At 48.7% G+C, this 26,965-nt stretch overlaps 1 protein-coding gene and 1 long non-coding RNA gene across 6 annotated transcripts; one reads left to right on the top strand and one right to left on the bottom strand.

Moving 5' to 3' along the window:
- On the bottom strand, positions 1-10,144 carry LOC139182789 (uncharacterized). The gene is made up of 2 exons (XR_011566361.1): positions 9,727-10,144; positions 1-7,455 (listed from the first exon to the last, which is right to left on the bottom strand). It is a non-coding gene; the product is annotated as an uncharacterized lncRNA (long non-coding RNA).
- Positions 10,137-26,965, top strand: TCAF2 (TRPM8 channel associated factor 2). 5 transcript variants are annotated; one of them, XR_011566360.1, is made up of 9 exons: positions 10,137-10,270; positions 13,538-14,171; positions 17,457-18,448; positions 18,720-18,814; positions 20,043-20,256; positions 20,577-20,816; positions 22,826-23,163; positions 24,062-24,325; positions 26,211-26,325. XR_011566360.1 is itself a non-coding variant. In XM_070788311.1 (8 exons), the coding sequence occupies exons 2-8, from the start codon at positions 13,549-13,551 to the stop codon at positions 26,451-26,453; spliced, it is 2,745 nt and encodes a 914-aa protein (XP_070644412.1). In that variant the 5' UTR covers positions 10,137-10,237; positions 13,538-13,548; the 3' UTR covers positions 26,454-26,965. The 5 variants fall into 5 exon arrangements, 4 of the variants coding, with proteins under 4 accessions (XP_070644412.1, XP_019814792.2, XP_070644414.1 ...); XM_070788311.1 differs by lacking the exon at positions 24,062-24,325 and having other exon boundaries at positions 10,137-10,237; positions 26,211-26,965; XM_019959233.2 differs by lacking the exon at positions 24,062-24,325 and having other exon boundaries at positions 26,211-26,965.

The following is a 26,965-nucleotide window of genomic DNA, read 5'->3' as shown; positions in this document are numbered from 1 at the left end:
CCATTTTTAAAGTCTTTTATTGAATCTGTTACTTCTGTCATATGTTTTGGGTTTTTACACTGTGAGTCATGAGAGGTCTTAGTTCCCCATCCAGGGATGGAACTCCCACCCCCGACATTGGAAAGTGGAGTCTGAACCACTGGATTGCCGGGCAAGTCCCATAACCAAAACATTTTAAACATTAAGCTTTTCAACATTTGCAAACAAGTACTTGCAGATTTACTCTATTTCTTTTAACAGTAGGAAAGGGTTCCACTTGTCAGTTACAGATTGGCACTTGCCATCAGCTCTTGCCATCCACCTCTTCAAGGATTAAATCATGTGCTGCTACAGCTGCTGATTTTCAACACCCCCTGAAGGAGTTCAGGGTGGTGAGCAGAAATAAGGCATTCTGTGCTCCTGGAAAACTGGCAGGACAAGTCTTCAGATAGTGAGATATTTTCAGGAGCCGATTTTATGAGGCCAATTCTTATATCTCCTCATCTCTAGAAAAGCACTAAAATCCTTTGTGATGATGCTTGTTTCTCGTGACTAGCAGAAGCTTCACGAGACCACCAAAGCTTTCTACAAAAAATATGTGCTGGACTGCATGTACTTGCTTGCCCTTTACCAGAATCACATACATTCTGTCCTTCCCCTCTACCTCTTTGGAACAGTTTCTCAGAGCTATCTGAGGTGCTGCCTCCCAGGCTGCAGTGCTCATACTGCTCCAAATAAACACTTAAGTGAAAACTCTCACCGTGTGCATCTTTTTTTAGTCAACACATTGTATGATGTAGACTAATTGAACCACTAACTTACTGACAGAACTTACTGATTAGGTAATTCTGAGTTGCCTTTTGCTTAAAGAACAGGAATTTACTTCTCGTGGTTCTGGAGAGTAGAAGTCCAAGATCAAGGTCCTGGCAGGGTTCGGTTTCCCTGAGGACTCTCTCTACAGCTTAAGGCCCTCACTTTCTCGCCATGAGCTCACACGGTTTGTCCTCCCTGTGAGAGCATTCCCAATGTCTCATCCTCTTCTCACGGGGACGCCTGTCATACTGGATTAGGGATCCACCTCAATGGCCTCATTTTAATTCAGTCACCTCTTTAAAGACCTTCCCTCCAAATATGGTTACATTCTGAGGTACAGAGAATTGAGACTTCAACATGGAATTTTGGGGAAACACAATCCCACCCAAAATGAGAAGTGTTTCACAACATACTAAAATATGTACCAGCACTTCATTCCTGCTTCCCCTACTCTCAAAGAATTAAAAAAAAAAAAAAAAAAAAAACTGCTTTAAAATGCTGAAAGTATATTTTGGTAGAGATCCAAAGGGAAAGAGACAAATAATACAGCATTATGTTGTTGTAACCACTCATTCTGGGAAACAAACTCACTCAGAAGGACGATGCAGAAAGTGGAGTGCAGTTTATTACACCGGCAGGCCCAAGGCAGAGTCTCCTCTTAGCCAAGGACCCCGACCAGTTTTTCTGAAAACCTTATATACCCTAAGTGTACGTGCCCAAACCCACCTCCCCAAATTCCGTGAAACTAGTCTGAACAAAGGAAAAGAAAGATATAATCAAAGTTAACCCGTGATTCTTATGCCTTAAGCCTAGGTAGTTAACAGTGGACACTTATCAATAGGCCTGTGGTCATACCCCAATAAGCATAATAGAATTTATGATTCTCTTAAGTTACACAGATAATTAGGGTATTCTTTTAGGCAACAGAGAGTCTAGGTACGAGCCCTGGGGCTCTTCCATCTGGGGGGTCTGGTTTTCCAGTTGGTATGTCGTTTCCATAGATACTAGGCATATAGCTCAAAGTCCACAGTCCAGCCCAAGATGGAGTCCTCCTTTCAAGATGGAGCCTGTTCTGTTTCCTCCTTCATTCCCCACCTCTTGATGCTCTTAACTCATAGTATGAGCATCATTCATAGGGATATATTGCACCCTGACTCTCCGACCGCCAATTTGGGAGAACGACATCAACCTTTGAGTTACAAAGTTCATAATACATTGTAAAATAAAGGGTCCAGAAAGCAGAACTATCAAGGCAACTATAATAATGGTAAATATAGTTTTCCACCAATCACCCTTCACCCAAGATAGGACTGAAGTCCAAAAAGGAAGATTATCATCAGACATAACTTTTACCTGACCTTTCATGTCATCTACGGTGGCTGATATATAGCCAGATAAATCAGGAATATATACACAACATTCAACTTTAATTATACCACAGGTCCCTCTTTGTGCTGAAACTATGGTTAGTCTCAAGATGATAACAGCAAGTCCTTGGAGCAGCAGTTAATTGTAGAGCTTCATCTCTTTTTCTTCTTTAAGATGATCTTGGTTTCACGGGGATCAGTGGGGTCCTGTTGTGTAGTCCACTCAGCGTCCTCTGGGTCTACGTGGTATGCTCTCTTCACCCTCATGTGGTGGACCCAGGGAGTGACACCTACAACTTCAACTGCAGTAAGGCTGGTTAGAACAACAGTATATGGACCCTTCCAATGTGGGGCCAAGGAGAAGTGTTTCCAGTTCTTCATCACACCTAATCCCCAGGCACAAATTCGTGAATCTGTTCCCCAAGGGGGAATAGCACCCTTTCTTGTATAAACTTAGTTACCTGATTTATTACCTTACCCAGTTGTTCCATCTGCTGTGAAATCTCGTCTCCCCTTACCTGAGGCAAATTTGTTTTACAATGGGAGGGGGCCTCCCATACACAGTTTCATACGGAGAATAGCCATGCGACCCATGCGACCGTGGGGTCATCTTGAGTCTGGGCAGAGCCTTTGGAAGCAAGTCCACCCGGGAGCAGTCAGTCTCTAAGATCCACTTGGAGAGAGTCTCTTTGAAGTGTCTGGTTGGTTCGTTCCACCATCCCAGAACTCAGGGGCCTATATGCCGTATTTAATTTCCACTTGATATTTAGAGCTTTACATACCTGTTGAATTAAGTCGGCTACAAAGGCAGGGCGTTGTCTGATCCTATACTGGTTGGGAACACAATCCGGGGATTATTTCTCAAAGCAGACAGTGAGCCACTTCATTTGCTTTTTCAGTTGGGGTGGGGAAGGCCTCCACCCATCCTGAGAAGGTACATACCATGAGTGTCAGCAGGGTTTAAAGTCCACTTAGAGTGCCTTTTATCTGTATTCCTGGAGGTTTTTGTTCATGTCCCAGGGCAGCATTGCCCTTTTTCATTTTTGGTGGCCCTTTCTGCTTCAGCCAGCTGGTCTTGGGCCAGGGTATACTGTGGGAGAGTTAAAGTTAACTCAGGCATTTTTCAGAGTACAAAGGTTCTGATAGATCCCCCACCAGCAGGCCCAGATTTCTCAGCCACGTGTTTTGCGGCTTTATCTCCTAGTCGGTTTCCCCTCGTTTGTGCGGTGTCTTCCTTTTGGTGACCCCAACAATGCATCATTGCTACCTTTTCAAGTTCCCATACAGCATCTAATAGAGTCGAGATTTCTTCTTTGTTTTTAATATCCTTTCTGTTGGCTGTCAGAGGACCTTGCTCTTTATATAAAGCCCCGTGTACATGTAAAGTAGCAAAAGCATACCTGGAGTCTGTGTAAATATTTGTCTTCTTGCCTTTTGAGAGCTGGAGGGCCCAGATTAGACACACAGTTTGTGATGGCAGAGAGCTGGCTTCAACGATGGCTTCTTCGTGACTACTGCATATCCCGACAGTCGTCGTCCTTGTTTCGCCAGGCTGGTGCCTTTGTGTACAGGACCCACTCTGGGTCCGGGATTGGCTGGTCTCTCAAGTCAGGTCTGCTGGCATAAACTTCTAGGATTTCCTTGCAATCATGTGAGGGCCCACCTTCTCCCACAGGAAGGAGAGTGGCTGGATTCAGGGCCTGACAAGGCTCAATAGTAACATGGGGCTTCTCACATAACAGTCCCTGGTATTGAGTAATCCGGGATGTCGACAGCCATTTATGGGGGTCCCCTCACAGGAGAGTGTTGACCTTGTGTGGGACTTTTACGATCAAATCTTGGTCTGAAGTCAGCTTGGTTGCCTCCTGGACCAGTAAGGCAACCATAGCAACTGTCCGTAAGTATCCCGGCCATCCAGGGGCAACACTGTCCAGTGGTTTTGAGAGATAAGCCACAGGTCTATCCCGTGTCCCCATAGTCTGAGACAACACTCTCATAGCCACCTTGTCCTTTTCAGTCACGTGAAGAGTAAACGGCTTAGCAAGGTCTGGCAGGCCCAAGGCGGGTTCGGACATCATTGTACCGGGATTGAGTTCTATTACCAGTGGGACTTGTTTTGCAAGCCTAGGGGGGTTGTCTTCCACCCAGACCTCGGGGAATTGTTGAGTTAACTCTCTCTCTCAACTGCTCAGCTTGTCCAGTTTCCCTTCCAGGAGATTGTGCAACCTCCATTCATCTTGAGGGGTTCCCAAGAGGAAGAGTAAATAGGTGGTTGAGCCCACTTGAAGAGTGGGTCTTTCGTGGGGGGAAAGGTCACTTGTGGCCCCAGTTTAGATGGCAAGTCTCTTCCCAACAAAGGCACTGGGCATTCAGGGATGTATAAAAATTCATGAGTCCCTTGGTGTCCCCCCATCTGACATTTTTGGGGTAGGCTAGAAACACAAAGGCTGCATTTATCACCATCTGAGACCCAGCAGCCTCTGGACCTATAAAGTCTATAGGTCTCGGACGGTCTTTTGTAGAACTCAGAGGGTGATTCGCTTTCCCTTTGAATCACTTCAGAGGGTTTTACCATATTCATAGGTTTTTCGGGCCCCCCTCTTGACGTCTTGTAAAATGGCCGCCCGATATCTCTCCAGGTGGCCCCTCCCTTCCTCTGTGTTACAGTCCCAGCTGGGCCTCTCATCGCGGGTGGCTGGTTCTGCCCACCGCTGCGGGTTTGCAGTACCCTCAGGTGCCATTTCTCTTAACCATGTTCTGGCCTCTGTTAGGAGCTTGTATCTTTCCTCAGTAAAAAAAGGGAGACTAGTAGTTGGATTATGTCATCCCATGTAGAGCGGTGGGCTCGGAAAATAGTCTCCATTAGCCTAATCATGGCTTGTGGCTCCCCCGAGTACGGTGGAGCGTGTCTCTGCCAGTTTAATATATCCGCAGAGGAAAATGGCTGGTAATACTAGGCTACAGAGGGCTGATGGTAGTGCCCCATGCGACCTGAACTGGAGGCTGTTGTAGCCTCTGAGGGGCATCTGTAGTGGGGTTCTTTCCCCCTGTTCCTTGGTGGAGCGCAGCCTCTAATTGCTGTGTTTTCTTCCCCCTTCCCATCAGTACTCACTGGGAGAGCTGGATACAATCTAGGAGATCTGGCTGGGGTGGAATCCTGGGGGCATTTACCAGAAGTCTCCATCTCTGGGATCAGAGCCTGCTGAAACTGTGGCTCTACGATCTCCGGGAGAGCTGGCGGAGGAGCAGCGTCTGCTGCAGGAACTTCACCTGGCTGTGGATCGGGCATTAAGGCGGCCTCTGGTCCTGGTGGTGCACTCACTGGGAGGCGGGCGTGTCGTCATCCAGTATGGGGGAGGGGGCAGGTCATCCCCGTCCAAATCCTGTAGAATTTCTTTTTTATCATCAGTCAATTTTTGTGCCATTAATATTTTTCCCTTTCCCTTCTGGATATAGAACCTTGTCCCAGAGGAGGGTCTTGAGTTAACCCTAGCCGCAAGTCAATATATGGATATTGATCTGGGTGTCCTGACTCTCCTGTGACTACTGTATAGACTGTTTCCACTATTTTTAAGTCCATGGTGTCCTCTGGTGGCCATCCTACTCCCACAGGGGGCCATTCGACCTCACAGAGTATGTGGAGGCAGTTAGGCATCATGTTCACCCTATAGTCTCCTCTAAATCCCTTCTTTAAATTTTTAATCATGCACTCCAATACAGTTGCCTTAGATTCATTTCCCCCCATCTTGCTTACCTTCTTGGACTGTCTTCTAGTTTTCCTTTTCGTTCTGTCTATGAAGTTCTCAGTACTCTATGTACTTCTGATATTCCCACTCAATGAAACACTTATATTGCCATTCCATTTCCTTCCTAAATGGGGTGAGAAGAGCCTTACCTGCCAGATCCCAGAGGGAGAAGGGGGATCAGCATGTCTTCACCTGCGGGTTGGCATGGCCGAACCAGAACACCACGTGGTCCAAGACTGTTTCTCCCTTAACTTTTAAAGTCCGTTCTGGCTTGGTGGGCTTGATCAGGTGTGGACGAAAAGACAGATGGGTTAAATATCCCACGTCCCAGGCCGTCCCAAGAAAAGCCAATTGGTATTCACTGATGTATTCCCCTCCTTCTAGCCTGATAATTCCGAGGGGGTCAAGAATTTCACAGCAAATGGGACACCTCCTCAGGGAGGGCAGAATACAAGCACACAAAGACCAAGTTTCTTCTAACAACTCCCTGGCGATTGCTTGGTAATAATTCTCCCCAAGACAGCGTGGACACCACCCCCTAAGTGACATTCACAAATTTCCTTCCTAAGCTCTAACACACTCGTCAACCTGTGTACCAAGCAATCGCTGCCACCTGCCTATTCCAGGCTCCTGTGGGTCCATGCCCCTTCTCGTCCCTCCCAGGGTGGTGGTCAGGCCCCTTCTTCCACCCTGATGGGTGGGTTCCTCCTCACCTGAGCGCTCAGTTCCCCTGCTGCCGTCCACTACCTGCTAACACGAAAGGTCCGGGCATTGAGAAGCAAAATCCTTCCAGAAGGGTGAAGCACCTTCCCCACTCTAGATGATTCGAGTCGCAAGGCCTTGGAGTAGTCCCAAATGGGATTTGTCTCCCCAAAGTGAGGAGTTTCCTGGCCAATGCACCAAATGTTGTAGCCACGCATTCTGGGAAACAAACTCACTCAGAAGGAAAATGCAGATAGTGGAGTGCAGTTTATTACACTGGCAGGCCCAAGGTAGAGTCTCCTCTTAACCAAGGACCCCAACCAGTTTTTCTGAAAACCTTATATATCCTAAGTGTATGTGTCCAAACCCACCTCCTGAAATTCCCTGAAACTAGTCTGAACAAAGGAAAAGAAAGATATAATCAAAGTTAACCCGTGATTCTTATGCCTTAAGCCTAGGTAGTTAACAGTGGACACTTATCAATAGGCCTGTGGTCATACCCCATAAGCATAATAGAATTTATGATTCTATTTGGTTACACAGATAATTAGGGTATTCTTTCAGGCAACAGAGAGTATAGGTACAAGCCCTGGGGCTCTTCCATCCGGGGGGTCTGGTTTTCCAGCTGGTACGTCGTTTCCATAGATACTGGGCATACAGCTCAAAGTCCACAGTCCAGCCCAAGATGGAGTCCTGCTTTTAAGACAGAGCCTGTTCTGTCTGTTTCCTCCCTCGATGTTAAAGAGCAAAGAGTGAAAATGAACTCAGTCAGCACTTACTTACCCAATGTGTACGGAAGGCCAGGAGGCAGGGTGGAGATGAGATTTGGAAAGGGGTCCACCAGTGACCTTGGGGAAGAAACGAAATGGTAGAATCAGAAGCTGGATTTCGAAGTTTGAACCTCATTTTTGGCGAAGGAGAGGGTGACCTGTAGTGAAGAAATGACATGTTCTATACAGAGAGGCAAGAAATGGAGTTTAAGAGATGTGGTACACATACACCATGGAATATTACTCAGCCATTAAAAAGAATGAAATAATGCCACTTGTGACAACATGAATGGACCTAGAGAGTGTCATGAGTGAAGTAAGACAGAGAAGGAGCAAGATCTTATGACATCTCTGCAACCATGAAATTAAAAGATGCTTACTCCTTGGAAGGAAAGTTATGACCAACCTAGATAGCATATTGAAGAGCAGAGACATTACTTTGCCAACAAAGGTCCATCTAGTCAAGGCTTTGGTTTTTCCAGTGGTCATGTATGGATGTGAGAGTTGGACTGTGAAGAAGGCTGAGCGCCGAAGAATTGATGCTTTTGAACTGTGGTGTTGGAGAAGACTCTTGAGAATCCCTTGGACTGCAAGGAGATCCAACCAGCCCATTCGAAAGGAGATCAGCCCTGGGATTTCTTTGGAAGGAATGATGCTAAAGCTGAAACTCCAGTACTTTGGCCACCTCATGCGAAGAGCTGACTCATTGGAAAAGACTCTGATGCTGGGAGGGATTGGGGGCAGGAGGAGAAGGGGACGACTGAGGATGAAATGGCTGGATGGCATCACTAACTCGATGGACATGAGTCTGAGTGAACTCCAGGAGTTGGTGATAGACAGGGAGGTCTGGCGTGCTGCGATTTATGAGGTCGCAAAGAGTCAGACACGACTGAGCGACTGAACTGAACTGAACTGATGACATCTCTTATATGTTGAATCTAAAAAGAAAGATACAAATGAACTTGCTTATAAGGCAGAAAGAGACTCACAGACTTAGAGAACAAACTTATGGTTGCAGGGGAGGGGAAGGATGGGGGAAGGATGGTGGGGGGATAGTTAGGGAGTTTGGGATGGACACGTACACACTGCTATATTTAAAATGGATAATAAACAAGGACCTACTGTATAGCACATGGAACACTGCTCAGTGTTATGTGGCAGCCTGGATGGGAGGGGAGTTTGGGGGAGAACGGATACATGCATACGTATGGCCAAGTCCCTTTCCTGTGCACCTTAAGCTATCACAACATTGTCTGTTAATAGGCTATACCCTAAAAGAAAACAACAACAACAACAAAATTTTTTTAAGAAATGGAGTTTACCCAAGTGTATCTTTATCAAAGAAGAAGTTAGAAATAAACTTAAAAAATGAAAATAGAAAAAATGGAACTGGATAGGAAGATACTGGAGGATGTACCACCTGTTTTACAAAGATTCGAGATCTGAGACAGAAGGGAATATGAGTGAAGTGTCGAGTACATGTGAAAATTCAATGAGGATGTGACATTAATGGATGCTTTTAAGTAATTTTGTAAACAGACAGTCACGATCCTTTAAGAAAAACAGACACATCCAGTAACTCCATAAACAGAGCAATGATTTACATGTATAACCAGTGTTAGCCCAGAAGGAGAGACAGGTTATAAAATAGGGATCTCAAGTCCACATCTTTACAATCACCCTCAACTACACCCTTTGCCCCATCCCTACCGTCACTCTCTCCTTCTACAAACAAGATAAAACTAACTGCTACTGCTGCTGCTAAGTCGCTTCAGTCGTGTCCGACTCTGTGCGATCCCATAGACGGAAGCCCACTAGGCTCCCCCGTCCCTGGGATTCTCCAGGCAAGAACACTGGAGTGGGTTGCCATTTCCTTCTCCAATGCATGAAAGCGAAAAGTGAAAGTGAAGTCGCTCAGTCGTGTCCGACTCTTAGCGACCCCATGGACTGCAACTTACCAGGCTCCTCCGTCCATGGGAGTTTCCAGGCAAGAGTACTGGAGTGGGGTGCCATTGCCTTCTCCGGACAAAACAAACAAACAACAAAAAATCCTTCAAAGTAAAAATAGTGTATCGACTGCGCAAAACTGCAAAATCAGATTCCCAGCAAATCTGGGCCTCTTTAACCTTGATTTAGACCTTCCCACTCCTCTTGGGTAGAAACTCAAGCCGCAGCCCCTCTATCACTTCAGCTGGAGTGGACGTGTCTGATGTTGTTAACAGGCACGTTTCCTTGCCAGCAAGCACATCCCTGGGCAACATTCCTGTCTACAGTCCCAGACGGTTTTGATGGAACTCCATGGATCCCCGCGAATCCCTCCCGGCACACGGTGCACGGCGGGAGACTGACCACCAGGGGACAGGCCCTCAACGCAGGAGCAACCCGGTGGGGACGACGCGGAAGCCTCGGTTCTCGGGCGCCGCATCCGGGACTGGAGGGGAAGGGGCCCCGATCCACGCGGGGCCAAAGCCGACCCGGGTCGAGGGTCACGGTGTTGTTGGCTTGTCCGCCCCGAGTCTCTTATGGGAGACTCGGCGTGTGCTTTCCTCATCAAACGTGACAGCAACTTTGCCCAGCTCCCTCGCACACAACAGGATCCCTCGTAGGGTCTGGGGAAGCAGGAGTTCTGACCCCCAGGGGTGTCCATGATCAGGGCTGCCCATCCCCCAGGGCATCTCCCCGGGTGCGGCGGGAGGGGCGGGGCCGCGGGGCGGAGGCTCCGGGAGGGACGCGCCCCCCGGGACCCGCCCCCTCCCCGGCCCGCCCCGCTCCCCCGGCCTACAAGTCTTTGCGCACAGGAAGCGCCTCCGCATCTGTACCTGCGCCCTGGTCCGCTCCCCGCACCCCGCCCCACCGAAGCGTGAGTTCGCGGGTCAAGCGCGTCAGTTGGAGGGTAGGTGGCTTCGGGCGGGGGCCGAGGACCTGCGGAGACCGGTGCGCCCCCAGGTGCCAGATGCAGGCCGGAGATCATTCCAGGCGGTGGGCAGTCGCGGTGTCTCTGGTCTCCTTAGGTTCACGTTCTGGTTTCCTCTTGCCCTTCCTTTCCCTATTTTCGTTTGTCTCGAAACGCTTTCCTTTCGCCTCTTTGCATTTCTGGGTCAAGACTTTGACAGAAGATGTGTGGTTGTATGGGGGTGTGTTTGTGGGTGCGTGTGCATGCATGCGAACGTAGTAACAATTGCAGTCAGAGTTCTGAGAATGTCTTTTTTCTCATTTCCTGTGGTTTTTGGGGTTTGTTTGTTTGTTTGTTTTGTTTTGTTTTGTTTTGTTTTTGGTGCTTTTCCTGTAAAGCTAGGGAGGCTCAGATTCATGAAAGAGCTCACTTGTCTTGTCAGAGGCTTGACCTCAGACTTCCTGATCTCTCGCTGCGCTTTTCCATCCAAACCCACATACTGAAACCATTCACCCTCTGGCTTTCATACTCCAGCTGGGACTGGTACTTTTTTGTGAATTCACTTTCCTGCGGGCAATATTCAGAATAAGGCAATAGATGGGTTGTTGTTGTGGTTTGGTCACTCAGTCGTGTCCGACGTTTTGCAACCCCATGGACTGTAGCCCACCAGGCTTCTCTGTCCATGGGACTTCCCAGGCAAGAATACTGGAGTGAGTTGCCATTCCCTTCTCCAGGGGATCCCTGGATCAGGGCTCCAACCCAGGTCTCCCAGATTGCAGGCAGGCTCTTTACAATCTGAGCCACCAGGGAAGCCCCTCAGATGGGAAGGATAGTTAAAGAAAGAAAAGGAGCTGGAGTTTTATGAGGAATACTGGGCATGCTTAAGGAGCCAAGCCTTCTAGAGAATTGGTAGTGAAAGTGAAAGGAAAAAAAGTTTAGAAAACTGTGGAAAGCCCAGACTCTGCAGGCTTAAAATCCAGGGGGGAGGCACTCAGCTTTACCTGGGGGAGTGGATGAAACTAATGAGGACAAGATGCTTGAGGAAGATTATAGATGAGACTACAGAATGCATCTTAGGGACAGAAACCAGCTTGCTCTCCTCTGGATAAGAATGTAAGTTGAAGGGAGTGGTATTTGATAAGTGGGAAAAACAAGGGCAAGGCTGACAGTGTATGGAAACAGGAGGGAGGCGATTCCTTGGAAGGGAAGGGTTTGGCGTGTGTCAGTTTCGATGGTTCCCCAAAGCCAAGCCTTATAGAAGGACCTGAGCACAGGTAGTTTACTTGGGAAGTGAGCCCAGAACTGCACAGTGAGGACGTGGAGAGGAGGAAACCGGGAAGGACCCTGGTCCAGTAAGGAAGGACCTCTCACTAAGCTGTTTATCGCTGTGGGCAGCTCGAGCCCAATTCCTGGGGTAACCCATGAGGGGCTCCAGAATGCACCTAGGATGGCTCTACCCCAGGGGAAGCTTCCCCCATATCAGCTCACCGCCACTTCAGGGCTGCCCCTGGACCCTTGCCCAGGTGAGAAGGTCTCCCAGTGCCCAGGAGAGTCCTCCAGGGCTTTGCTGGATGAGGTCTGGGGCACACAGCGCACCTGCTACCTGGCTCTTGTCACTTGGAGAGGCCAGAAAGCACAGCAGAGGGACAGACACTCGTGATTTCTGTTCTCCTTGCATACCTGACACTGGACGTTTTTATCTGCATTCTCTTTATCTTCCAAAACAACCCTCCAAAGGATGTACTATTCTCTTTATACAAATGGGAAGACTGGTGTATAGTTTATCCAAGAGGAGCTGCTCTGAAGGGAAAAATGAACTCAGTTTTAGGCGCACCAAATTTTCAAAGTCCTGGGGAACCTCAGAATGTTCCCCAAAGTAGAGGTAGGGAACTCCCTAGTGAGGGCAGACCTAAGAAACTGGGAGGTGTTTCCCAATCATTTAGTCAGAGCTACCAGAACGAATTTTGTTTCTGAAAAGTCAACTGACCTTTTTGTCCAGAGAAATAATGTCCTGAGTCATCTCAGCTTAACTCTTACTTTGATCTTCTTGCTCCTGTGGAATCCAGCCCCACCCTCACACCACTCAGGTTCTGCTCCTCCAGCCCCCATGGGGCTTCTCTCTGTTAAAAAGCTCCCAGAGAGAAGGCTGCGGGGAAGGGATAGTTTGAAAGTTTTTAATGGATATATCCACACTGCATTTTTAAAATGGATAAACAACTACTGTATGACTCAGAGAACTCTGCTCAATGTTATGTGGCAGCCTGGAGGGGTGGGGAGTTTGGGAGAGAATGGATACATGTATGTGTCTGCTTGAGTTACATTACCATCACTCTTTGGCTTCCCTGGTGGCTCAGACGGTAAAGCGTCTGCCTGCAATGACGGTAAAGTGTCTGCCTGCAATGAGAGAGACTCGGGTTCAATCCCTGGGTTGGGAAGATCCCCTGGAGAAGGAAATGGCAACCCACTCCAGTACTCTTGCCTGGAAAATTCCACGGACTGAGGAGCCTGGCAGGCTACAGTCCCTAGGGTCACAAAGAGTCGGGCACGACTTCACCTTCACTTTCTTTCACTTTCTCCATCACTGTTTACCTGAAACTTATCATGACACTGTTAATCGACTATACCACAATACAATGTAAAATAAAAAGTTAAAAAGAAGTGCTCGCTTGCAGCATTTCAGGTCTCAACTTAAATCTCAGGTCTTAGCTTCAATGTCGCTCCCTCATGTGGGCCTTTACTGTAACCCCATCTAAAGTAATTTTCTGGTTGCTGGATATCACATAACTTTTATTTTCATCTAACAATTATTAATGGCTGCATTTTATCTGCTTGTCTACCTAATTATTGTCCTTCCCCTTCTCAAATATTAGATTCGTGAAGGCAGGGACCTTGTCTGTTGTGTTCCTTGCTGAACCCCCGGGCCTTCCACCACTTGGGGTACCTAACAAGTGGTTTTCATCTGAATGCATTATTTATGTATTTATTTATGGCTGCATAAAGTCTTAGCTGTGGCTTGTGGGATCCTCTCTACCAGCTCACTGTTGGGGCTCAAGGGTGGCTTATGGCCCTGCTGCATGTGGGATCTTAGTTCCCGGACCAGGGATCAAACCTGTGTTCCTTGGATTGCAAGCAGATTCTTAACCACTGGAATACCAAGGCAGTCCCTGAATGCATTTAGTTTTCTTTCTTTCTTTTTTTTTTTTTTTTGCCCCACACATTTCTTCCTTTGTTCTGACCAAGCTGAGTCTTTGCTTTCTCCTCCTGCAGCTCACTGAACCATGGCGACAACTCCTGCGGCTGCCTTTGAGGCCCTCATGGATGGAGTGACGAGCTGGGAGCTACCCGAAGGCCCTGTTCCCAGTGAACTCCTTCTTACTGGAGAGGCTGCCTTCCCAGTGATGGTGAACGATAAAGGCCAGGTCCTCATTGCGGCCTCCTTCTATGGCCGAGGCCGCTTGGTGGTGGTGTCCCACGAGGGCTATCTGCTGGATGCCGGCCTGGCCCGGTTTCTTCTCAATGCAGTGCGCTGGCTCTCTCCCTCTCCTGGGGCGCCTGTTGGTGTGCACCCATCCCTGGCATCACTAGCACACATCCTGGAGGGCTCCGGGGTGGAGGCACAGGTTCACCCAGAACCAGCAGAACCCCTGGGGGTTTACTGCATCAGTGCCTACAATGACACCATGACTGCGGAACTGATCCAGTTTGTGAAACGTGGTGGGGGCTTGCTCATCGGGGGCCAGGCCTGGCACTGGGCCAGTCAGCACGGTAGTGACCAGGTGCTGTCCGAGTTCCCAGGGAACCAGGTGACCAGTGTGGCCGGAGTGTACTTCACTGACACCTACGGGGTCAAAGGCCGCTTCAAGGTCTCCAAGAAGGTGCCCAAGATCCCTCTCCAGGTCAGGTAAGTGGTGTTTCCCTCCCGGGAGTCTGATGCGTGTCCACAATAAATCTGATCCTCATCAGTGAGCTTCCGCTTTAATACACATGGTGTCCTACTGCTTTTCAGAACCACCAGAAAGAAAGGTAAAGACAACTATAATGCACTAAGGCCCAGGAAGGGCTGAGTTCTCACTTTTCCTGCTGGCTGTGGCCAGAGCAACAATCGATCTGTTAGAAGTGCTTGTCTTATTCATCAGTCTGTCTGATGCCTGGGTTGGGCAGGGTGGGGGCTTCCCAGGTGGCTCAGTGGTAAAGGCTGGAGCTATGCTAGGCCTGTTCAGCAGGAGAGCTGGGAGTCCTGATGGAGGGATGTCTGATGGGAACTGGAGCCCAAGAGAAGACACAGTGACAGCCAGAGACACAGCTTGAGGGAGACAAGTACCTTGGCTCCTTTCTGCCTCCAGGCTTGGCTGGTGAACTGAACTGGAGTGAGGAGAGAGGACAGGAATCGAGATTTCCATGATCAAATACTTTTAAGGACGGTTGTTGCCACTTAGGGAGCTGTACAGGACTAGGAAAGGAAAGATTAGAGGAGGTCAGAGTTTTGGATATTTGTGGTTTTGTGTAGCTCGTTAAATCAGTGACTCGCTGTGCGTGGCCACGGGTAACAGAAGCCATGCTGTAGTGGACTGATCTTGTAGCTTATTTCTCTTCTGTAACAAAGTCCAGGCAGATAATCAGGGCTGTGGCATTAACTCCTTGCTTTATGATAACCCAGGTTCATTCATGCATATTCATTCATTCCCTCTCTTGCTCTCTCTTTCTCTCTCCCTCCCAATCTCCCTCTATCTTTGTCTCTCTTCCCCTTTACCACTTCCATGACCCACACCCCTCCCTATGATGATGCTTCACATTTATCCTTATGATTTCAAGATTGCTACTACTATTTTTGGCAATATAATTACACCCCAGCAAGAATAAGCTATAATGAATATACCTGCTGCATATGTCTCTTTTAATGCAGATAGTAATATGTTTTCTGGGAGCCCTGACTATCAGACTTCTGTAATGTTTCAGTGGCCAAAATTAGCTCACCTGAACAACTCTAGCTGCCAGAGGGCCTGAAGAGCTGAATATTTTTAAATGGGCACTGGCACCTCTGAAGAAATCAAGATTCTGCTGTGAGGAAGGGCATGTTGTTCAGTTGCCAAGTTGTGTCTGGCTCTGCAACCCCATGGACCGCAGCACACATGGCTCCTCTGTCCTCCACTATCTCCTGGAGTTTGCTCAAATTCACGTCTATTGAGTCGATGATGCTATCTAACCATCTCATTTTCTGCCATCCCCTTCTCCTTTTGCCGTCAATGTTTCCCAGCATCAGGGTCTTTTCCAATGAGTTGACTCTTTGCATCAGGTGGCCAAAGTATTGAAGCTCAGCATCAGTCCTTCCAATAAATATTCAGGGTTGCCTTGTTTAGGAATGACTTGTTTGATCTTGACTGGAGATCAGACCAGTCAAGGAAGGGCAGACACACATTTAGAAAGTAGTTAGCAGTGTCCTCAGCCCCAAGGCCTGGCACGCTTAGACTTGGTTCCCTCTGAAAAGGTTGGGAGGTGATGAGTTATTCAGAGAACCAGGGTGGATCTGATTCATTCCAACTTCTCTTTAAGTCTGAGGGACAAACAGGTAAATCTCACCAACTAATTCCTCTTAATAGTTCCCAAGGACTCCTATCCAGCAAACTAAACCTGTTTTCTTGTTTTTCTTCATCTACGCCTACATTTTTCATCTCTGCCACAGAATCTGAAGTACCTTTTGTTTTGTTTATGTTTTGAAAACATAACCAGAAGGTATCACATCTAAAAGAAGTAATAATTTCTTAATGTCATTATCCATTTCCATAATGGTCTTATTTTTTCACAGTTTTTTGATCTTTTATTAAAACCCAAATATTTTGATAGCTTGATATGACTTCTATGTCTCATATAATACTGAGTTTTCTTTCCAATCTTTTTATCTCTTGCTGTTTTTTTCTTAAGGAAACTAGGTACTTTGTCCTGAACAGTTTACCCATAGTATAGAATGTGTTTCCTTGAAAAAAGTCTGTGTTTTGCTGACTGAATCCCTATCGTGAAGTTGAATAAAGTCCTTTGTTCCCTATATTTCTTGTAAATTAGAAGTTTGATCTAGATTCTACATCAGAGTTTGGCAAACTATGGCACGTGAGTCAGCCCCCTCTGTGTGTTCAGTTCAGTCACTCAGTTGTGTCCAAATCTTTGCAACCCCATGGACTGCAGCATGCCAGGCTTCCCTGCCCATCACCAACTCCCGGAGTCCACTCAAACTCATGTCCATCAAGTCGGTGATACCATCCAACCATCTCATCCTCTGTCATCCCCTTCTCCTCCTGCCCTCAATCTTTCCCAGCATCAGGGTCTTTTCCAATGAGTCAGTTCTTCACATCAGGTGGCCAAAGGATTGGAGTTTCAGCTTCAGCATCAATCCTTCCAATGAATATTCAGGACTGGTTTCCTTTAGGATGGACTGGTTGGATCTCCTTGCAGTCCAAGGGACTTTCAAGAGTCTTCTCCAACACCACAGTTCAAAAGCAGTAATCCTTCGGCAGTCAGCTTTCTTTTTCTCAGTAACAAGTAGTAAATGCAGTCATCATATTTAAGTGGCACTTTTTAAAAAGAGTGCACGCTAAGTCACATCAGTCGTGTCTGGCTCTTTGTGATCCTGTGGACTGTAGCCCACCAGGCTCCTCTGTCCATGGGATTCTTCAGGCAAGAATACTGGAGCGGGTCGCTGTGCCCTCCTGCAGGCATGGCAGGATCTCGACCCAAGGATTGAACCCCTGTCTCCTATGTCTCCTGCATTGGCAGGTGGGTTCTTTACCACTAGCACCACCTGGGAAGCCCTTTAAAAAGAGTGTATAAATCTTCAAGTGTAGTATGAAGAGTTTACTTGTAACACATTCCTAGATCAGAGCTAGCATGTGGAGAATGGGATTTGATGTTCTATACTGCCTTCTTTACAGAAATGTTACTCTGAAGAATAGAGGTACTTTTTAACTTCATTCATTTCTATGTTCAATAGTAAGCTTACCTCAGAGATACTGTGAGTTCAGTTCCAGACCACTGCAATAAAGTGCGTCACACGAGTGACTCAAATCTCCAGTGTTATTAATGAGAGTGAGAAAATTGCTGTGAACTGTGTAACCTCCTGCCCTTCCAGATTTCTGTATTCAGTGAGCCGGTCTCAGTGGTTCCGCATCCGAGAGCAGCCCCTTTGTTCCTTTTCCAGGTGTGGGGAGGACCTCAGGCAGGATCAGCAGCAGCTCCTGGAAGGGATCTCGGAGCTCGACATCGGGACGAAGGGACTCCCCTCGCAGCTGCTGGTGCACGGGGCCCTGGCCTTCCCCCTGGGCTTAGATGCCTCTCTCCGCTGCTTCCTGGCAGCTGCCCGCTATGGCCGGGGCCGGGTGGTCCTGGCTGCCCATGAGGGCATGCTCTCTGCTCCCAGTTTGGGACCCTTTTTACTCAATGCTGTGCGCTGGCTGGCCAAAGGCCAGACAGGCAAAGTTGGGGTGAACACCAGTCTAGAAAAACTGCACACCCTGCTGTTGGAGCATGGTCTTGAGTGCAGTCTTGAGCCCCATCTGACAAGTGGCGTGTGCGTCTACTGCTGTACAGCTTACAGCGACAAGGAGGCTAAGCAGCTGCAGGAGTTCGTGGCCGAGGGGGGTGGCTTGCTGATCGGGGGCCACGCCTGGTGGTGGGCCTCCCAGAACCCCGGCCGCTCCGCGTTGGCTGATTTCCCCGGTAACGTCATACTGAACAGCTTTGGCCTCAGCATCCTACCTTGGACCCTGGACCCGGGCTGTTTCCCAGTCCCTTCCGCCGACAGCCTGAACTACCACTTCCGCAAGGCGCTGTCTGAATTCCAGGCTACCTTGAACCTCGAGGGTGGCAACTTGGAGAAGAACTGGCTGGCGAAACTGAGAGTGGATGGAGCCGCCTTCCTCCAGATTCCCGCAGAGGGGGTCCCTGCCTATGCCTCCCTGCACCGGCTCCTGAGGAAGCAGCTGCGGCTGCGTCTTTCGGGGTTCCCAGCTGTGAGCCGGGAGAACCCGGTGGCCGGTGATTCCTGTGAGGCGGTGGTGCTCTGCCTGGCCACAGAGCTGGCGCGCTCTGGCACTGACTGCTCCGAGCTGGCACAGGGGCTTGGAGCCTGGTCCTGCAGCTCCAATCTGTGCCCATCAGAACACACAGTGGAGATCAATGCACGCAACCCAAGTAGGCCACCAGGGGCCTGGCGGGGGACAGGCGGGGGGGCTCGTGGGCTCCGTGGGATCTTGTAGGGGCTGAAGGTTCGGTGGGCCAGTTCCTTTCTCCATCAGGCACTTTCAAGGAGATGGGAGTGGGGTTCTGCCCTGGGCTTAGGTGGGCTTCAGGCAGGAAGCATGGATGAGCTGAGGTGTGCAGGGCAGGGCTGTACCTCTGGGAGGTGCTGCGAGGCGCGGAGCAGGGGAATAACTCAGCCTTTGCTGTGCCTTTTGTCACCCAGGCGATGATGCCTGGATGAGTACAGGGCTTTACCTCCCAAACGGACAACTTACAGAAGTCTGCTTGTGTGAAGCTGCAGCCTGTGCCGGCCTGAAGGTAAGGCTCGGACCCCGCCACTGCCTCCTTTCATTCTCATCCAGCTCACTGCTCTTCTGCCAGAGTGCAGGAAGGCATCGTCCTATCCACGTTACAGGTGAAGCAGCTAAGCTTCTGGGAGCCTAAGGGAGTGACTCCCTGCAGAAGGAAATGGCTACCCGCTCCCAGTAGTCTGGCCTGGAAAAATCCCATGGACACAGAGGAGCCTGGCAGGCTGCAGTCCATGGGGTCGCAGAGAGGAGGACCCAACTGAGTGCGTGTGTAGAGCTCCTCCCCTCAGACCGAGTCCTCTAAGACAAGCCCTCAGCTCTCTACGTTCCGACGGGAATGTGGGGGAAAGGACACCGGACATATTCTGAACCGCAGGCATTTCCCCGGCCCGGCCTTTCTGGGTTTTACATCTTTACCTTCATCTCTAAAGGGTGTGCATAACCCCATCACTCACAAAAATAGACCATGATGCCAAATTAAAATTGCTCCTGCCTCAATTCTGAGGGTCACTTCCTACCACAATTAGGGTCTCTTGGGGGTCAGTCTCCCTTCTCGCGCTCACTTGCAGTAACCCTGAGAAAAGCAGACCCAGGCCTCCAGACGAGATGCACTCTGTCTGAGCAGGAAGGGAGGCTGGGATGAGCCCTCATCCCATGTCCCACTGTGTCTGATGGGCCTCCTGTCTGGCACGAAGGGCGGCCAAGGATTCCCTCTGCCTTATTCCCAGCATCAGAACCGCCTCAGGGGCTTGATCCCTGGTGTAGGAGCCCAGGTTCTGTCTAGTACAGAGGCACCATGAGCTGCTAATCAATATCAGCCTCAGGGTTATGTCTGGTCTGCCTGATGGTGGTCCACTGTGGTGGTGGTGGTGGTTTAGTCGCTAAGTCATGTCCAACTTGCGATCCCATGCACTGTAGCCCGGTAGGCTCCTCTGTCCATGGGATTTCCTTCTCCAGGGGATCTTCCCAACCCAGGGATCGAACCTAGGTCTCCTGTTCTGCAGGCAAATTCTTTACCTACTGAGCTACCAGGGAAGTCAGTCCACTGTGGAGCTGTTTAAATCCCTAGAAATATGATTCTACGTACCGTTCAGTACATATGACTTTTAGAGTGCTACCATCTCATGGTTTGCATGCACCACTTACAGAAAGGGGAGGCTGGAGTTTTCTCAGAACCTCCCACACACAACCCCGCAACCACAGCCCAGGGAACCAGCATGGTGCAATTCCCTTTCCAGTTACAGATTGGCTGCCACACCGACAACTTGATGAGTGCCAGCAAGCTGTCTCGAGCCCCTGTGGTGACTCACCAGTGCCATATGGACAGGACCGAACAGTTGGTCTCCAACCTCTGGGGCGGCCTTCTCTACGTCATCGTGCCCACGGGCTGTAACCTGGGGCCCATGTCCATCACCATCAAGAGGGCTGTGCCTGCCCCGTATTACAAGCTGGGTGAGTGGACTGAACGTGGAGGGGAGGAGGAGAGCAGGGAATGCTGTGTAGTTGTGGGCTGGTTGCCAAGGAGCGGAGGCGAAAGGATTGGTGGACAGGAGGAGAAGGGACTGCTGGAGATGGCAGTGGAGGCAGCAATGAGAAATCCCTGTGTCCATGGAGACTTCAGGGCAGAACAGAGGGGAGGGTCTGGGGGCCCGTCCTTCTCTGCACAGCATGTAGTCGTGCATGGTAATCGTCCCTTATCTCAGTGTCCTCCTCCTGGTCAGTTCAAGGGAGGTGGAGGAAGTGGGGGACGGTTCCGTGATGTTTATGCCTAGGTGAGACATCCCTGGAGGCGTGGAGGAGCTGTATTCAGGAGAGCCCGGCTCCCTGGGGAGAGCTGGCGACAGACAACATCATCTTGACGGTGCCGACTGCAGACCTGCGGGCCCTGGAGGACCCAGAGCCCTTGCTCCGCCTCTGGGATGAGATGATGGAGGCTATAGCCAGGCTGGCGGCCCAGCCCTTCCCTTTCCGCCGTCCAGAGAGGATTGTTGCTGATGTGCAGATCTCAGCCGGTAGGTGCTCCAGAGGGATGCTCCTAGCGGGTAGACACCTTTTCTTTACTATTTTGCATTTCTTTGGGCCTGTTGTTTTCTTTCTTTCATTCTTTCTTCCTTCCTTTCTGTAGTGTCCTTGTCTGGTTTCGGTATCAGAGTGATGACAGCTTCCTAGAATGGTTTTGGGTGGATTCTGTCTGCTTCGGTCTTTTGGGAGTTTGAGAAGGATCGGTATAAATTCTACTGTGTTTGTTGGGTAGAGTTCCTCAGTGAAGCCATCCAGTCCTGGACTTTTTGTTTGTACCGAGGTATTTTTCTATATATCGATTCTGTTTCACTTTTAGTGAGTGAGTGATCTGTTCAAATTGTCTGTTTCTTCTTGTCGCAGTTTGCACAGGCTGTGTGTTTCTAGAAACTGGTCCAAGAAACTTGTCCATTTCTTCTTGTCCAGGTTGTTGGCATGTAACTGTTCATAGTATTCTTTTTTTCCCCTCCTTTTTTAAAATTTATTTATTTTAATTGGAGGCTAATTACTTTACAATACTGTATTGGTTTTGCCATACATCAACATGAATCCACCACGGGTGTATACATGTTCCCAATCCTGAACCCCCCTCCCACCTCCCTCCCCATACCATCCCTCTGGGTCATCCCAGTGCACCAGCCCCAAGCATCCTGTATCCTGCATCAAACCTGGACTGGTGATTCTCTTAGGATTTTTTGTATCTCTGTGGGAGAAATACCATTTGTTACTTTGTTTACTTGGGTCCACTTGCTCTTCTCCTGAGCCTGGCCAGAGTTTGTTGACTGTCCTTTCAAAAAACCAGCTCTTGGATTTATTGATCTTTTCCATTGTTTTTGACTCTATTTTAGTTATTTTCTGTCTGATCTTTGTTATTGCTTCCTTTCTGCTGACTTTTATTTTGCCTTTTAAAATATCTAATATGTGTAAGGCATAATTTTAACAGTAAAGTAAGGGGAGAAAACTACATTGAAGACATGGAGATGAAAAGATGTTTACATGCAAAAAGGTAAATCATGTTCACCTACAGGGTAAGAATTCACAGAAGGGTGGAACAGTCTCAGAAAAACTGGTACTAGGACTTCAAGATGCTGGTGAGGATTCTTTCAAGGAGAGATTATAACCTCTGAGATATCTCCTTCAACCATAATTCAGATTTGCAATGAAAAGAGGGGGTAAAAAGACTTAATACTAAGTACTTAGTGGTTTAGAGAAAAGGCAATGGCACCCCACTCCAGTACTCTTGCCTGGAAAAATCCCATGGATGGAGGAGCCTGGTGGGCTGCAGTCCATGGGGTCACTAAGAGTCGGACACGACTGAGTGACTTCACTTTCACTTTTCACTTTCATGCTTTGGAGAAGGAAATGGCAACCCACTCCAGTGTTCTTGCCTAGAGAATCCCAGGGACAGGGGAGCCTGGTGGGCTGCTGTCTATGGGGTCGCACAGAGTTGGACACGACTGAAGTGACTTAGCAGCAGCAGCAGAGAAAAGAAGGACATCTTTTGCTTAAAAAAAGGGGGAAAAATTCAAAAAAAATTCCTTTGGCCATATTTGTAATCTTTTAACAAAGGGCAAGATTTTCATTGTTAAAAAGCATTGTTGAATTTGGACAACAGTGGTTTCTACAAGAGAAGGAATAACACTGCCTAGCCTCAAGGATCTCAGATTTGGATACAAGACCTAATGTTGCAGACTGGCATGCAAAGGAAACTCACACGAAAGGAAGCACTGAATTATAGTGGGAATGGCTATGTAAAGAATTAATATTCTTTGGGGCCAGAGAAAGCAGGAGGCGTAACTCCAGAGTGGAAGTATGGGAAGGAGGCTGGGCACTCTTTGGACCAAGTCAAGGGGGGCATCAGCTTTCTAAGTCAGCAGGGAGATTCTGGAATTATCGGGTGCAGGCAGGATGGTGAGGAAAAGTTACCCAGTGGAGAGGAACGAAGGGAGATGGGTTTGGGTGGACCCTCCCCCCGTGTCTCATTCTGCCTTTATGTTCCCAGGCTGGATGCACTCAGGCTACCCCATCATGTGCCACCTGGAGTCAGTGTCGGAGCTCATCGATGAGACGGGCATGAGAAGCCGCGGGCTCTGGGGCCCCGTGCATGAGCTGGGCCACAACCAGCAGCGGGAGCAGTGGGAGCTCCCCCCTCACACCACCGAGGCCACCTGCAACCTGTGGTCGGTGTATGTGCACGAGACGGTCCTGGGCATCCCCAGGGCTCAGGCCCACCCCGCTCTGAGCCCTCCAGAACGGGAGAATAGGATCAAAACACACCTGGAGAAGGGAGCCCCCCTGTGCGACTGGAAAGTGTGGACAGCTCTGGAAACATATCTGCAGGTACTGAGCAGAAATTCAGGGAGATGGGTGCCCCCAGACCCTCCATCATGGGGCATCCCAGATCTCAGGAGCTCTCCAAGTCCTTTCCACCCCCACCAGCCTGCCCACCACCTTCCCTGGCTGCGTGGTGGTGCCTCTCAGGTCAAATATCTCTAAAATGCAGATAATGACACCTGCCCCACTCACCTCCTGTGCTTTTGTATATGTAAGAGAAAATGACAACTATTATGAGAAAAAAATAACTAGAGAGACATACAGTCTCTGGGTATATCAGGCAAGAGCAGACACTCTGAGTAAGACACCCCTGAGACTGAGTCATGTCTCTCCCACTCACTGGCTTGTCCTTTGACCCCTAACGAGTGCCTCGGAAATGGTGATTGTCTTGCTTTGCTTTCTCTCACCTTAGTTTTATGGGGTCAAGTGAGTGTTGCATCCCTTCATAGTGTGAGGGGCAACTGCATCACAAGAAGACCTCTTAGGAGGTAACTGTCAACGAAATTGTCAGGTTTCCACCACCCACTTGAAGCCAAAGTGTCTTCAGAATGAATAAGTAAATAACCAACCCAACAGAAGAACACCAAAGTCTCAAAGTGAGTTGATTTCCTGTGACATAAGCAGAAATCCCTTTCCCCTCTCCCATCCTGCTTTGAAGTTTAATATTTTCAAGCTGTGAAAGCCACGCCCCAGTCAGATCTCCTGCCCTGTCTGCTATGACCCTCTAAATAATGGTCATGGCTCACATTTCACAGCCACACTTGAGTTAGAGAGTCTAAGCATCCTGACAAACATCACACATTTAAATGATGGGCCCAGAACCTATGGTCAGGAGTGACAAGCCCAGGCTTTTGCACATCCAAACCCTCACTTTGATTTTTCTTTTTTCATTCATTTTCTGAAGATCTGAGTGAGAGACAGCCCCAGTCAATGAGATAACTGCATTGTATCAGATCTGGATTCTTCTAGAGCCAGTCTGAGGATTGCAGGGAAACAGACCCCACATGGTAGTTGCCACTGAAGTGTAAGGCAAAGCCCTCATTCCTCTCTACCTGCTGACCCACTCACCATGAGTATCATTCTGCAAAAGCTCTGGGGAGACCTCTCATCCTGGAGTCCAAGACTTGGTCTCAGGACAGATGGGCACCTTCTGTTTTCTCGACCTGCGGTAGGTCTTCTTCCCTTCTTTCCTCCTGCCGTTGCCTTAGCCCAGATCCTTTGCATCCTCCTCTCTGCTCCAAAAGCCTCTTAAGTTTTTCCCCCATCTTGCTTCAACCACCTTCAATCCACCTTCCACACCAACTCCAAAATAATCTGAATATTCCATGGTTAAGTCCCTCAAGTGTGCTCCTTCACATTCGGAAGAAAGGGGAAATGCTTAGATAGGTGTCGAAGGCCGTTCATCATCAGACCTTCACCAACACTCCAGCTCCCAGTTTCCCACCTCCTTAATTATCCTGCAGTTTACGGAGCCGCTTCCCACTAAGAACTCATTTGCCAATTCGGCTTCTGGTCTCCCCATGCTTCTCTCCTGCAGCTGAAATGTGCTGAACGTCTTGTCTGTTTCCTGTCACATCACCTGTCCGAACTCAGCTCTCTTGTCCTCTTCTCCCGACATCATCTCCTGGACAAGCCAGCCTCTTTTGTAATGTGTTTACTTACACATCCGTCTCTCGGGTTGACCAGGGACCTCCAGAAGGACGAGAGCCCTAATCATTTTGGCCTAGCACAGTACCTGACACACTGCAGATGTTTCATAATGTTATATGTGTAATAATATGTTCAGTGTGGTGATGTATTAATAGAGATGAGCAGGAGGACTCACAAGGCCACGTCAGTGAGGACACAGCCGTGAGATCACAGGGAAGCTGATCAAAGTGCACCTGTCCCTGCGGTTTCATACCCCAGACTCAGAGGATTCTCCTCCAGAAAAGGAGGAGATCTTGGAAACCCCAAGATCACTGCTACCTCTAAATTTCTGTGGAAAGTGAAAGTGAAGTCGCTCAGTCATGTTTGACCCTTTGCAACCCCATGGACTGTAGCCCACCAGGCTCCCCTGTCCATGGGATTCTCTAGGCAAGAATACTGGAGTGGGTTCTCATTTCCTTCTCCAGAGGATCTTCCCAACCCAGGGATAGAACTCAGGTCTCCCACATTACAGCAGACCCTTTACTGTCTGAGCCACCAAGGAATCAAAACTTTCTATAATCTTAGCAAATAAGAGTTTCCTACCCATGGCTTTCAGGTAGGTTCTTCCCTATGAAGTATGAGTCACTCATATGTTGAACCGCTTGTGACATGCCTGCTAATTTCTTGTTTTGCTCCAAAAGCAGTGTCCTGTAGAGAAAAACGGTAGCCTTGAAAATAGTCACAGGTCTGAGATGGCTTGAAAAACAAGAAAAAAAAAAAAAAAGATTTTATTATGTCTGAAAGATATTTTAAGTTCCCAGATTTGGGGACCAAATTCCCATCTCAATCGAGCTCAAATCTGTCTGATGCCTAAGTCAAGAAAACACTTGGGAACTGAGAATACTACTTCTTTTTAATTAAAGAAATTACAGATAACAGAGATAAGTGTCATTTGTTGAGGGTTTACCTCTTTTCACAGTTAGGTTTCTTGTGTAGCCCCCTACTAGATTCAAAGGGTACAGGGTTTGTGACCAAAAAGTGGATTGAGCCAACACGATCTTGTTTATGATCAGAAGTGAGATGGGGAGACAGGGGCAAGTAAAGAAGCAAAGCTAGCAATGGCTTCCAGGTGGCGCTGATGGTAAAGAACCCATTGCCAGTGCGGGAGATGTAAGAGATGCGAGTTCAGTCCCTGGGTCAGGAAGATCCCCTGGAGAAGGAAATGGCAACCCATTCCAGTATTCTTGCCTGGAGAATCCCATGGACGGGGGAGCCTGCACTCCATGGAATGGCAAAGAGTTGGACACAACTGAAGCGACTTAACACATACACAGAAATCACAGGAAATGAGATACACTCGTGAACATGCATGCTGCAGTATTTCACAGACTTACACCTCATTCTGCCCCTTCCTCCTTTTCCAGCTCCAGGAGGCCTTTGGGTGGGAGCCGTTCACCCAGCTCTTTGCTGAGTACCAGACCCTCTCTGACATCCCCAATGACAACCCTGGCAAGATGAACCTGTGGGTGAGGAAGTTCTCTGAAAAGGTGCAGAAGAACCTGGCTCCGTTCTTTGAGTCCTGGGGCTGGCCCGTCGAGAAGGAAGTGGCTTCTAGCCTGGCCTGTCTGCCTGAGTGGGAAGAAAATCCCATGAGGATGTACATCTAGACTGCAATGTCGACAGTGGGCACCCAGCAGTGTGTGTTTGGAACAGGGGTGACCACAGAAGGGCGGGGGTGATCACTCGCCCACTCCACCTCCCTGTGTTTCTTGCTAGTGCGCCCTGAGCCTGAATCCTCCTTTGCCGCCTGTCCTCAGGAAGTCCTTTAAGATGCTAAGACAAAATGAAACCAGCTTTCTCAGGAAAACACCGCTGTGCTTCTTTTCTCCTATCTCTGCCTCTATGCTCTCTGCCACCCAGAGACTTGCTTTACCATCCTCGCTCTCCTGCAGAGGATGTTCCTTTGAGTTTCTGCAAGCTCTTGGCTTCTATTTATGACCAATTATTTTAAAGACTCTGGATTGCATTGTAATCTGATATCACTCCCTCACCCCAGCTGGCTCTGAACAAACCTCTTATCTCCAGCTCTCAGAAGCTTTCTGATTGTAAGAGAGACAGGCTGTTCTAATGGAGATGGCTGTGAACCAGCTTTGGTTCTATGTAAAGTCACTCAACTCTC

This window comes from Bos indicus, chromosome 4, assembly GCF_029378745.1.
Source record: "Bos indicus isolate NIAB-ARS_2022 breed Sahiwal x Tharparkar chromosome 4, NIAB-ARS_B.indTharparkar_mat_pri_1.0, whole genome shotgun sequence".
NCBI classification, from domain to species: Eukaryota; Metazoa; Chordata; class Mammalia; order Artiodactyla; family Bovidae; genus Bos; species Bos indicus.
Note: the sequence above shows the minus strand (reverse complement) of the source record. Positions and strands in the feature narration are given on the sequence as shown.

Coding starts and splice junctions, on each gene's coding strand:
- TCAF2 (XM_070788311.1), top strand. CDS start 13,549: ATGGCGACAACTCCTGCGGCTGCCTTTGAGGCCCTCATGGATGGAGTG. Junction 20,257..20,576: donor TGCCCCGTATTACAAGCTGG/GTGAGTGGACTG, acceptor GTTTATGCCTAG/GTGAGACATCCCTGGAGGCG. Junction 23,164..26,210: donor CTCTGGAAACATATCTGCAG/GTACTGAGCAGA, acceptor CTCCTTTTCCAG/CTCCAGGAGGCCTTTGGGTG.